The 13,069-nt window shown below is 42.3% G+C and overlaps 1 protein-coding gene across 1 annotated transcript in view; it reads left to right on the forward strand.

Moving 5' to 3' along the window:
• Positions 1 to 1,195: 1,195 nt before the first annotated feature.
• Positions 1,196 to 13,069, forward strand: part of ssh2a (slingshot protein phosphatase 2a) — a 33,269-nt gene continuing 21,395 nt past the window's right edge. Inside the window, exons 1-2 of the mRNA XM_030392144.1 lie at positions 1,196 to 1,392; positions 4,046 to 4,089. Of these exons, the coding sequence (XP_030248004.1) occupies positions 1,330 to 1,392; positions 4,046 to 4,089 (107 nt within the window). The 5' untranslated portion in view covers positions 1,196 to 1,329. The remainder of the gene's footprint in view (positions 1,393 to 4,045; positions 4,090 to 13,069) is intronic.

The raw sequence follows: 13,069 nt of genomic DNA on the forward strand, positions 1-13,069 counted from the left end.
ATAAAAAAAAGGAAAGAACGAGAAGAAGATGGAGGAGGGGGAGGAACAGTGAGGGGACAGGGAGAGGAGGAGGTGGAGGCAGTGACCCAGATAATGCAATGAAGTGAATCAAAATGAGCCTCCCCTCTGTGGAGAGACCCAGGCGTCACACCCATCCACACCTTCCTTTCGGTCCAAACCAATCTCTCTATACCTTAATACAATCTAAAGGCGTGAATTGAAATGCAGTGGCCATTGAAAGCGGGAGACGTGCTCGCTGTCCCTCTGATTTGACACTTAGCATCACCATTTTCAAGGATCCTTGAGATATGGGTTGGGTTATCGCCTCTCATCCTTCACCTCCTTTCCCCTTCATGAACCTCTTCTGACTTTCCTTTCAACATCATCCTACACACACACACACACACACACACACCTCCCCCTGCTCTAGTACCCCCACCCCCACATCTCATCTCCCAGGAGAGGTGGGTAACTGACAAACATGGAAGCATGGGGATGTAAGGTCAGGTCTTCTCCTGCAGCAGATCCTGTAGAAATAGGAAGAAACACAGCAATGCATTATTTATTATGCTATATGTCACCTATCAGTCTCTCTCTCTTTTTTTCTCTCTCTCTCTCTCTCTCTCTCACACTCTCTCTCTCTCTCTCACACACACACACACACACACGCACACACACACACACACACACACACACACACACACACACACACACACACACACACACAGATACATTCTTACGTCCCATCTTTTACATATCCGTATTGTTTTCAGTTTAACTGATCGATTGGTAGTGACCTCTGGATGAATGGGAGTCCAATGAAGGAACCAGCAAACCAGTTTGACAGCTGGTCTCTACGGCGCATGCGCAGACACCGGCAAGACCGTCTTAGGTTAAGCCGACTGGCAAAAAAAATATGGAAAGTTAAGACATTTACCTTTCAAAATAAAAGCGTAGAATGTTCTGCTTTGAAAGACAACGTGACGTGCTGAGTACAGAAGCCTTTAAAACAACAAGTGGACGAAATACTTAAAATAGGTGTCTCATAATCACGCACGAATACAAAAACAGAATAAATACAAATTCTCATAAAGATTGTTCGATAATGTCAATACGCGCTTGGTGAAAACTAACCTTTATTTTGAAAAAAGTAGAGACCGGACATTCGCGGTGGACCGACTCTAGCTTGATGCCAGAGAGGAAACTAAGCAACCGACCAGAGAAATAACCTCAGGGGCTCGCCGTATCGTAGTGCCTGCCCAAAATAATGTCTTGTATCCCGGCTCTTCACTCTCCGAGGTGACCGAGGTCTGAGCAGCAGCAGCCAGGATGGCGCTGGTCACCGTCCAGCGGTCGCCGACGCCGAGCACTACCTCCAGCCCCTGCGTGTCTGTAAGTGTGCGTGAACTGGTTTGACATTTTGGCTCACTTTCGTTGGTCTGTTAGCCCAGTTGTCACTGCTCGGGGTATGTCTACACGGGTGGCTAACTTAGCTGTTAGCATCATACTGAAAACCTAAAAGTAAGCTCTCGCAGTTCCGCAGAGGGATGCAGGTTTGTCTTCACGGCTGTTCAGCTTTGCTGGAAGTTAACTCCCATAAAGGTGTCAAGGAATTGCTAACTCAGTTCAACTTGCCGAGATATTGTTCGCAGCTAGAGCTCGTTTGCTAACTCGCTTCCTCTCCAAAAGTCATGTTAGAAGAGCCGCCAGACAAACTTTGTGAATCGAAGCTTTTGTTTATTCTCTTTTCTTTATGTTTATTCTCTGATTATTAACACGGAATATGCCCGTGCCCAATGTGCCAGTCATGTCAGGAATGTATCTACAAATTGAATGCCATTACCACTGGTTAGTGGAGTGACAGTGAAGGAAGGGGATCTGCCTGGAAAGCAGGTTAGTGTGACAGGCTTGTCAGACCCCGTTGGACCCAGTGGGACAGTCCTCTTATTCCCTCTGACACTTCGAGGCCCCCCACGTCTGGCTTCAATCTCTTGACCCAGGCAGGGATGAGGGTGAGGCTGGCATAGATAAGACCTCTCCTTCAGCCAGGAATATGATCAGTTAGCCACAGTGACGATAGTTGTTCTGTCAGTGTGCCTTCTTAAAAGAGAGGATGATAAATGCCACAGCTTTGGGATGAAGATCCTGATCTGTGGTTGACTTTGCACCAGGTATCAGGGCCAGTGTGATGGAGAATCACATGGTACAGCCATGCAAATTACGGAGAATGGATAAGAAAATCCCCAGTAGAGACATGGACGTCAAAATCATTTTACATATAATTTTTTAAAATCATGTATTTACTTAATTTAAAAGCATAATTACGGCCATTATGTATATGGATGCAGCTCATGTCACTTGATGGCATAACAGTTCCCGTTCAGATCTTTCATTTGATTGTGGCTTTTGAAGACATGAATTATAAAGCTGAATTTATGATTCTGAGACCCTGCATTGAGGGTTTGTAGCTTCGAGGCGATAAAAGGATCCTGGCCTGAGGTTACCAGCTGCTTGTCATGAGACCTGTTCCTGATGGGAAGCAGCCATGTGAGCTCTCTTGTGAGATGTCTGGTGCTGAGAGGCTGGATCGGAGGGCAGAATCGTGGGAAAGGAACATCAGAGCAGGGCAGTGTGAGGAGGAAAGAGCTGGAGGTGAGCTCCAACGAGAAAGAAGAACATTAATGAGAGGGACATATGGAATGCAATTACAATTTTGGGATATCTGTGATAGGCTTTTTTTTTTTTTTTCATTTTTGGAGGCAAACAAAACACAGATTTCAGATTATTGACCATCAATAAAAACAGCTGGCTTTGGCCTTCAGCACAGCAGGGAATCGCTTCCCTACAGTGGTGGTGTACAGTAATCTGCCTAGCAGCACGTCCCTTCTTCTCATTGGCTATAAGACCACTCCCTACACATCCATGCAGTGGCATGGTTACCATGACGATCAGCCTGTACATTATATCCCAGCCAGGGCTAGGCTTATTATGGTATGTTGTTTTTAATCACGTATTGAAGGTATAGGGCCCTACACATATCAGTTATGTGTGTGAGAGTGCTTCGCAGTGGTGTAATGGTATACTGGTATCATATTTGCCTTTGAAATCTGCTGAGCTAAGCACTTTGTCAGGTGTGTGTGTGTGTGTGTGTGTGTGTGTGTGTGTGTGTGTGTGTGTGTGTGTTTTGGAAGCATTTTAGTCCATGCATGGACTCCTATTTCTCCTGTGTCACCATATTTTGTGTTGAAGGCAGGCAGTGTTAGGATGCTGCTGATGCAGAGAGCATCATTCAGCCAGCTGCCTACCTCTCCAGGTCTAATCACATCTGTGGAAGTGGACACAGGAATGGATGAAAACTCCATCCTTCCTCCTCAAGCTTCTCCAACTCCTGTCCTAATGCGTCCAGCCCTCACCCTAATCTTCCTCATCCATCTTCCTGTCGTCATGGCTCACCAGCAGTAGCACGCACCAGCATCCTCATTATTGCTCAGTGTCTGCGCCTATTCCTGTTTGTCCATCCATACTGTGTGTGTGCGTGTTAGTGTGTTTGTGCATGTTTTGGCCCTTGTAGTAGCCAGGATTGACGGATTGATGCCGAAGAGAAAGTTCCCTTAGTTTTGCAAGGGATTACTGAAACAGGCCAGGATTAAAATTGTCAGTGTGGGTGTGTGTGTGGCAAACTGCTGGTTGCAGTGGTGGGGGAGGATGATTGCATTTTGGAAAAAAGGGAGACAGAGAGGGGAGGGCATGGACGGTCACTATGGTTGAACCTAATCCCTGGTCCCTGCTCTCAGCCTCAGTTAAAATACTACATGAAAGACTTGATGTAGCCGCCAGCTAATTTAGCACTCAGTTAAAGCAAGGTTAATTGAGTCTGACTCAGCATGTAATTCAAATAGCCTTCAAAGTCTCTTCTGTCAGTGTAATTCAGTGTGTCTTTTCCTGCTGATGGTATAGGTCTTATGAAAAGTGCCGTAGGTATTATATTAAATATTTTTTTTCTTTTCTTTTATTGATGATGTTTTCTTTATGTTCCTCTCTTCAGGAGTCAGGCAGTGCTGAGGATGACCGTCGCTCCCAGCCAAGGAGGTAAGACCACTTCCTGTTTTATTCCAGCTTCCTGGAATAACTCTGTTCTCTTACACACTGCCATTCAGTATCGTCACCAGAAACTGTAAATTGAGACTCAGGCCACTAGGGGGAGGCAGTACATCAGATTAACAGCGTTTCTTCAATTACTGAACCACACTTATTGTCCCAGTTAATGCAATTGTTACATTTATTTTACATGGTGAAGCACAAAACTTAATTTGATCTGCAAAAGGCCAACTCATTTTTCAAAAGAGAACCAGTGTATTATTGCCATGCAAATGCAAACTCACTTTATCTTTACTTCAACCGAGTAACTTAACAAAAAAAACAACAGTATGAGTCCACTAAAATGATATTTTCCATGAGTAAAGTTAAGTGTTCTCTGCAGCTAACTGAGTGTCATCTTCAGGGTGCTTCTTACTTGTTCAATCAACAGTCTGAAACCCAAAGATTTCTCATTTACTAACATAAATGACAAAGAAAGCAGCAAATCTTTTACATGTAAGAAGCAGGAATAACCAAATATTCAACATTTTTGCTTGGAAAGTGACTGAAACAGTAAATCAATTATCTAAATATTTTATAGTTGTTTTTTCAATCGACTAATTGCTGCAGCTTAGTAACAAAAGTTGTTAATGTGTTCTCTTTAATAGTTTTTTCATGCTGTAAACAGATAATGTATTCGTCAGTGCTTTCGTCAATAAACCTCTATTCAATTGATGTCATTGGCTGGAGTTGATTTTTATGATTCCTTCTGGTGGTTGCGGTACAGTCAATGAATTGCTTATGACGTTTCTTCATAAAAGACAAGGGCGTTACCACTGTTATTGTCATTGTGTTTACATGACTCAGGTGGCTTTACTCTTGTGCTGTATCCTGGTTCAAGGTCCTATAAGGAACATGAATTAAAATTCATAGACTTTACAGAGGACAGGCTCAACACATAGGCTTTGTATTTATATAAGTTTCACTTACTTTTACCAGCTACTGCTGATCACACAGAGTTTCTTATCAGTTTTAATGTAATCCCCACGTTGCAGTCTGTCCATGGAGACGCTAGCACACAATCATTAGACAAGGAGTGGAACATCAAAGCCCATGCAGCCTTTCCATCTTTAATGGACTTTGTAAGGGACTTTTGTGGACTAATCTAAGCTTTGAAGTGCAATCTAAACAATCAAGCTTTGTCATTGGATTTTTTTTGTATCTAGCTTTCCATTCATGTTGTCACCATTCACCTCATATACACACACACACACACACACACACACACACACTACCAGTCAAAAGTTCGGACACACCTCATTTAATGTTTATTCTTTATTTTCACGACTATTCACGTTGTAGATTCTCACTGAAGGCATCAAAACTATGAATGAACACATATGGAATTATGTAGTAAACAAAAAAGTGTGAAATAACTCAAAACATGTTTTGTATTTAAGATTCTTCAAAATAGCCAGCCTTTGCCTTGATTACCGCTTTGCACACTCTTGGCATTCTCTCGAAGAGCTTCATGAGGTTGTCACCTGAAATGGTTTTCCAACAGTCTTGAAGGAGTTCCCAGAGATGCTGAGCACTTGTTGGTCCTTTTGCCCTCACTCTGCGGTCCATCTCATCCCAAACCATTTTGATTGGGTTTAGGTCAGCTGACTGTGAAGGCCAAGCCATCTGGTGCAGCGTCACTCTCCTTCTTGGTCAAAAAGCCCTTTTAAAGCCTGGAGGTGTGTTTGGGGTCATTGTCCTGTTGAAAAATAAATGATGGTCCAACTAAACGCAAACCGGATGGGATAACATGTCGCTGCAGGATGCTGTGGTAGCCATGCTGGTTCAGTGTGCCTTAAATTTTGAATAATTCCCCAACAGTGTCACCAGCAAAGCAGCCCCACACTATCACACCTCCTCCTCCATGCTTCACAGTGGGAACCATAAAGGTAGAGACCATCCGTTCACCTTTTCTGTGTTGCACAAAGACGCAGCGGGTGGAACCATAGATCTGAAATTTGGACTCATCAGACCAAAGCACAGATTTCCACTGGTCTAATGTCCGTTCCTTGTGTTTCTTGGCCCAAATAAATCTCTTCTGTTGATGCTTTCCTTATTAATGGTTTATTAGCAGCTATTTGACCATAAAGGCCTGATTCGCGCAGTCTCCTCTGAACAGTTGATATAGAGTGTGTATATATGTGTCTGCTACTAGAACTCTGTGTGGCATTCATCTGGGCTCTAATCTGAGGTGCTGTTAACTTGTGATTTCTGAGGCGGGTGACTCGGATGAACTTAACCTCAGCAGCAGAGGTGACTCTTGGTCTTCCTTTTCCTGGGGTGGTCCTCATGTGAGCCAGTTTCTTTGTAGCGCTTGATGATTTTTGCAACTGCATTTGGGGACTCATTCAAAGGTTTTTGCAATTTTCTGGACTGACTGACCTTCAGTTCTTAAAGTAATGATGGACTGCCGTTTCTCTTTACTTAGCTGATTGGTTCTTGCCATAATCTGAATTCTAACAGTTGCCAAATAGGGCTGTCAGCTGTGTACCAACCTGACTTCTGCACAACACAACTGATGGTCCCAACCCCATTAAGAAGGCAAGAAATTCCACAAATGAACCCTGACAAGGCACAAATGTGAAGTGAAAACCATTTCAGGTGACTACATCATGAAGCTCACTGAAAGAAGGCCAAGGCTCTGCAGCGCTGTCAACAAAGCAAAGGGTCGCTACTTTGAGGAATCTAAAATATGAAACATATTTAGAGTTATTTCACACTTTTTTGTTTACTACATAATTCCATATGTGAGACTTGACAGACTTTTCATTTCATACCTGTCTTGGATTGAGTGAAGCATTGCCGTCCTTTCGGGAGGCTATAGACATAGGATAAAGGGTGAACCTGAATTTGTGATACAAACTACAAAAGCTTTGTCAGACACCCTGCACATAACAACAGATACTGACAGATTTCAACCAGACTTTAAACGTCTCTCTGCCATGCTGTACCAGTGTTGTCTCAGTGTGAACGTTGATGCTATGAAGAAGCTAAGAAGGCTTCTCTCTTGTCAGAAGAGATTGAACTCCTCTGTTGCGTCATTTTCTTTTTCTTTACCCGTGGTCTTTGGCTGTTGCCCAGGATCACTCTCAGGTTTCATTCATGTGTGTCTTGAACTCGTCCGCACTACATGAGCCCAGCGAGACGTCTCTTGGCAAAATGAATCGCATCTGAAAAAAGCTGGTCAGGCTCCCACTGGTCTGGAGTCGTTAGGAGGGCCAGAGTCTCCAGGCCTGAGCTCATCCACACAGCAGGATGAAGTGCACCAACTGTCAGGCTAAAGTCATTTTTATTCTTGTATACATGCAGTGGTTTAACAAAGCCATAATATGAGTAAGGGGATTCTTAGCAGCATCTTTAGCCAATTATATCTGCCCAAAAGACAAAGTAAAGAATGTCTATTGAAGTGTAATTATTCTTTGTTCATATGTTAGCAAAGTCATAATTTTTGGACCTTCTGGTGGAGACATATAGTGGTGCATGGGAGCAATGTGCGCATACTGAATCAACAGTAGTAACTTATGAAACAAGACAGTGACAAAATGTTGCTTTGTCTCCAAGTAGTGGAAATCATAGAGGATTCAACATGTTCTATTGTGTAATGTGAGCATTTTTTTTTTTTTTTAACTTGAAAACTCCATCACACGTTCATACATATTTGTACCAAAACCTAATCACTTCTTAATCAGCCAGTGTCCTCACCTACTCAATTTTATTTTGGTGGAAGTGCTGCAATGATTGGCTGATTGAAGGTATATTAATTGCTATCTTCAGTCATTTTCGGTTGGTTCAAACTTCCCAAATTCAAGAATGCTGCTTTTCTTTGTCAATTATGATAGTAAATGAAGAGAATTCTGGGTTTTGGACAAAATAAAGAATTTAAAGACGTCACTATGTAATGAGCACTTCCCAATTAAATTTTTTTTAATTTTTTTTTTACATTTTATCGACTAAATGATTAATCCTGAATAGGATCAGCAGATAAATCGATAATCAAAATAATTGTTGACTTCAGCTCTAGTTTTTGAGATATCCTGTTCAGCAAAATATACAGGTCTGAAAGCATTACCTCATTGGCAGCTGTGATCATATCAAAAACCCAAACAAAAATTATGATAGTAATTCAGTTTATGATCTTGACTGGCCCAAGATAAGCCAAATTCCTCTAGTGCATTAAACGTGGAACAGAAAAGATTTGATGCTATTTGTCACATATGAAAATCGAAACTTGGTGACATCACTCCTGCAGGTCTTTAAGACACCCCCGTAGTCCCAAGAAGGACATGTGGTCCCAATTATTTGTTAGGTAATACATAAAAGCAGCAGCAGCAGCTGGTGAAGTCATACCCATGTTCTCTCTCTCTCTCTCTCTCTCTCTCTCGTAGCGCTTATTCCCCATATGCCTAACATCATCATAGTCCTACTCTACCATTTGGCTCCATTACCTCGCTCGCCATTTGTTCAGCGTTAGCACAGATCCACACAAACACACTCGCACAGACATGCAGGGTGCAGCCAAGGGCCTTGCTGAGCGACCCCTAATGCGTATTACATAAGAGCTGGGGTCCAATTAACTCCCCCACCCTACATATGGATTCAAGTAGCAGTACGGGCCAATATGTCGTGTGGGGGCCACTGAAACTGAGGGGGAGCTTTTTCTTTGGCAGTAGTAATATTTTCACTCAGTCTTGATTTCTCGCTCTTCTCCAGAGTTTTTGTCTCTTTTTCTCTTTCAGTTATTCAGTTGACTACTCACTGACTCACAGCCTGTATCACTCTTATTCTCTCTGCCTCTGCCAATGTCTCTTTCACACAGACACACACAAACAGCTGTCTGTGCTCCCTGCACCACACCAGTGATGTATAATGTTACTGCAGTGCAATAATGAATCTCTGCCTCGCATTGCTGCCTCCGGACTGACACTCACTGTCAAGGAGAGTGTCTAGGATTTTTTTTTTTTTCAATGCCGAGTTACGAAACCGACATTTGAAGGTTTTTTTTTCTATGCAAAATCTTTAAATGGTTGGAAAAATGGTGAAAACAGCCGATAAATGTTGTTCAGCTATGGCCTCTGATCAAAAGAAGTGCTTTCTACCCTTTGTGTGACCATCTGCAGGGATATCATGTGATGTAGCTTGGTTGTCAAAGGTTGCAGCCTCATAAGATTGATGCACGCTGTTTCCAGTCGTGCAGCTTTCACCTATTTGACCTAAGTATTTATTAAACCATGAGCACAGTAAGGTCCTGTAAGGTATCAACTTATAATGTGCAGTATGGTGGATTAAATGACATCACAGAAACACAGTAGGATGCAAAGCTTGCTAGCGATCGAAACATGAAACCGAACTTAACAGAGACTGAATTAACAAACCAAGAAACAAATCGGGCTGTCCAGTTTTTGCAGTGATGTTCATCTTGCATGTTTCGTGGATTAATAGTCCAACATAGATTTATTTTCAAGACTACAGTCTTTGCCCCTGCCACCCAAAGTTCAGTACAGTACTGTTTTTAAAAGGTGAATTCATGCTGTTAGAGATCAGATTTGTTAAAGCACACCTGTAACGACCCATTTAAAATCTCAGTGACGGTCCATGCTTTCTGTTCTCCTCTGTTTGATTTGCAGGGCATGTATGACGCAACAACACTTAAAGCTGTGTCAGTGTATTGTATCGACTGTAGGCAAAAGCAGGCTCTGGATGAGAAAGGCCTGTGAGAATAAAGAAGGGCGGTGTTTAGTTGTTCTATTTCTTGTCTGTCCATTGTCTCCCTGTTGTAAAGCTTTTCCTGACACAGAATGCATGGTAGTGTTTGATTTGAGCTAAGGCTTCTGTTATACTGCAGCTTGTTTGTTTGGGGTAATGATAAAAAAGTAATGTATTGCTTTTGAATTTTTAGTTGGTGACAAGAGAACTGCTTCGTGAGAAATAAAATAAGCCATTTTTTAACGACAGCAGACTCGCCTAGTTGTACATTCTGACACCTGACTGGTTTGTGGTGCAAGTCTCCCCTTGCACTGTTAAATATCCACGTTATAGACTCATGCATCAGCTCTGACCCAGATCCACACGCTGAACAGGTTCACCGGGCCAAGAATTAAATGAGTCGGCAATTAGGAGAACAAGAAAGGCAAGGTGCAGCAACGAACGTCAATCCGAGGACAAACTGTTTGAACGCCATCTCCACATGTGGAGACATGCCTCTTTAAGTTTATAAGCTGCTGCTCCTCTCTAATTTACACTCAACGGTGGATATCACACCTGCCTCCTGTCTTCCTACAGTAAACCTGCTGCTCAAACACAGAGGTACACCCTGCCCTGGATTAGTGAATACGTAGGCATATATGTCAGTGTCCCACCTCTGAAAAAGAGAGATTGTGTATATAGGGCAAAAAGTTAAACTTGCCATATTTCATGCGCAAGTAGGTCATGTGGCACAAACGACATTGTGCGTAGCAAAACGTGACTCAGTCAGTTTTTCAGCATGATTTATGAAGATTTGTAAAAAGATGTATCTCACGTTACAATTTAGAAAGGTAATCATGTTATTATCAATCCAAATTAATTTACTTATTTTGTGGTATAACAAGTGAAATTTGTTATACCAGCTTTGTTCTACACCCAAGAACACATTTTCAGCTTGTGCTTCTCAGCTGCAGTACATGACACGTTTGGTTACTGTAGCGTACGCAGGCTGCTTCAGCTAACAGGTCCGTCTTTGTCAGTCTTATCTGACTGTTAAGAGGGCTCCCTGTTTCTCCAAGGTTAAGTGCTCCTGTTGCAACATAGTGGGCTGAGAGGTTGGCAAACATTTGAACTTTAGTGTGTTTTAGTCCAGCTGCGCTTTGCTTTGCCTTGTTTTCAATCTTCAAAAGTATTTTTATGATGGCTTTTCATGGAGGTTTTGAGGCCATGTATTTTTAGCCACTGTTATCACGCAATCACACTACCTTTAGTGCGATTGCCATTCTAAGATGTGGAAAGATATTTTTTTATGTATATTCCTCAAGGTACAATAAATCATACTGCAGGTTAAACTGTCTGAGAACTTTTAGAACCGTTTGACAGTAACTTTTCATCTCTAAAGTACTGAAATACATTTTGTTCTTGACCAACTCCTTAAAGTTGTTCAAGGGCACAATATTTTTGATACATTTGCCAAAAAACACGGCACTGAAACTGCCTTGCAAAGAGTAACAATTGAGTAACTATTGGTGTTTTTCCACTAGCAATTTTGTCTGCGCTGAGTCAAACCAAGCTGTGCTGATTTGCTCAAAAAAGCATAGACTCAAGTGGTGTGTCATTTTCATTGTCGGACAGTATGCTCACAGTAGCCTTAGCCCTTCCCCAGCTCAGTATATGGTAAACAGCTGGGTTCGTGCTCTGACCAAGGAGGTTTTGTGGTATGGCTCACTTAAGGGGGACTTCCATTTACACACACACACACACACACACACTTCAAAATGCAAAACTCCCTAACTACAGCACCATTGACCTGCATGTTTCTGCCCATTCCCATCAAGTGACAGAGGAAGACATGTTGCGGAAAATGATTGTGCAACCACACCACACCACAACAGACTCTCATGTTCCCAGCCCACAGACAAATGAGTTCCCTCTGAGTGCTGGTAAATTTGACGACACTAAACGGAACCACATGAGAAGAGCGCTGAAGCTGATGTGTGTGCATGTGGATGCTGTGGTCACAGTTGTTGGCAGAGCTCGCTGGACAGTCAGCCCGCCTTGTGACGCAAGAGTCGTCCACGGGAGAGCGAGGTGCAGTAGAGCGCAATGTGATGGCAGGAGCGCAGGTGTTGGTACGTTTCTTTGCGATGTGATGTAATCAGCTTAGCTACGCGCAGAACACATGTGGGGTCTAGTGTTAAAGCATTACACATATGCTGTTACCTGCCATGTATCTCCTCCTGGGATTGTAAAACATTGTTGATGTCATTAGTGCCGTTAACAGTGTCACCCCTGAAAGCTGATTTTATGAATGGGTTGGTTTTGTTCAGTTAAGACATGTAATCAGAAGAAGAACTCAAGACTGGGGACCACATTCTTGTCTTCTAGTTCATGAAAATGGATAAACTTTCTTTTTTCAGTCTTATTTGTTTCAAAATTCAATGATGGAGAAATCAATTTGTGACATCTCTGAATTCAGTGGTAAGAGGCTAAAGTTCAAAGTGACTTCTTCAGATGGCTTATTTTCTCCAACCAACAGTCCAAAACCCAAAGACTCTTACTATCACAAATGATAAAAGAAAGCAGAAAATCCTTACATTTAAGACGGTGGCACCAGATGTTTGACATTCTCCTTCCAAGAAGGCTGATGATTAATCATCAGAAAGTTGGCAATCCATGCCATTACTTGAGTAATTGATCAATCTACTAATCATTGCACATTTACTGTCCACATTTGACTGTTATGAAGAGCTTAAACAAATATTCACCCATCACTTTGAGGTATAATGTGAAAAAATACACTAGTATTAACTATTGCAGTACAACTAATTTGTAAATGTTTTATAAGATATAAACACATGAGGAGTCCATAACTTGTGGAGAAGAGGCCATTTGTTAGCCAGGCCATGCCCACTAGCAGTTCCATAATGTGCCATAGTCGGTTCAGAAGAGGAGACAACATCCAAAAGTGTGTCTGTTGGCCAGAAATTTAGCTGTGTACTCGTGGAAATATGAGGCTTGCATGGATTGGTAAGAAATTATGAATCTGATCCATCCTGCGTCTACGGCGACTGATTAGTCGAGGATCAGTAGCAAGTGCGGCTACGGCTCAGGGCTGTTCATGGACTTAGAACACAAACATACCGTGCAGATTACAGTGAGTAACAATGGGCTGGAAAGTTTGTGAACATGGAGCCAAATGAGTGTTGTATAACAGCAGTTTTAATAGTTCCCTGTTTTTCAGTCAGAC

This window comes from Sparus aurata, chromosome 2 (genome assembly GCF_900880675.1).
Source record: "Sparus aurata chromosome 2, fSpaAur1.1, whole genome shotgun sequence".
NCBI classification, from domain to species: Eukaryota; Metazoa; Chordata; class Actinopteri; order Spariformes; family Sparidae; genus Sparus; species Sparus aurata.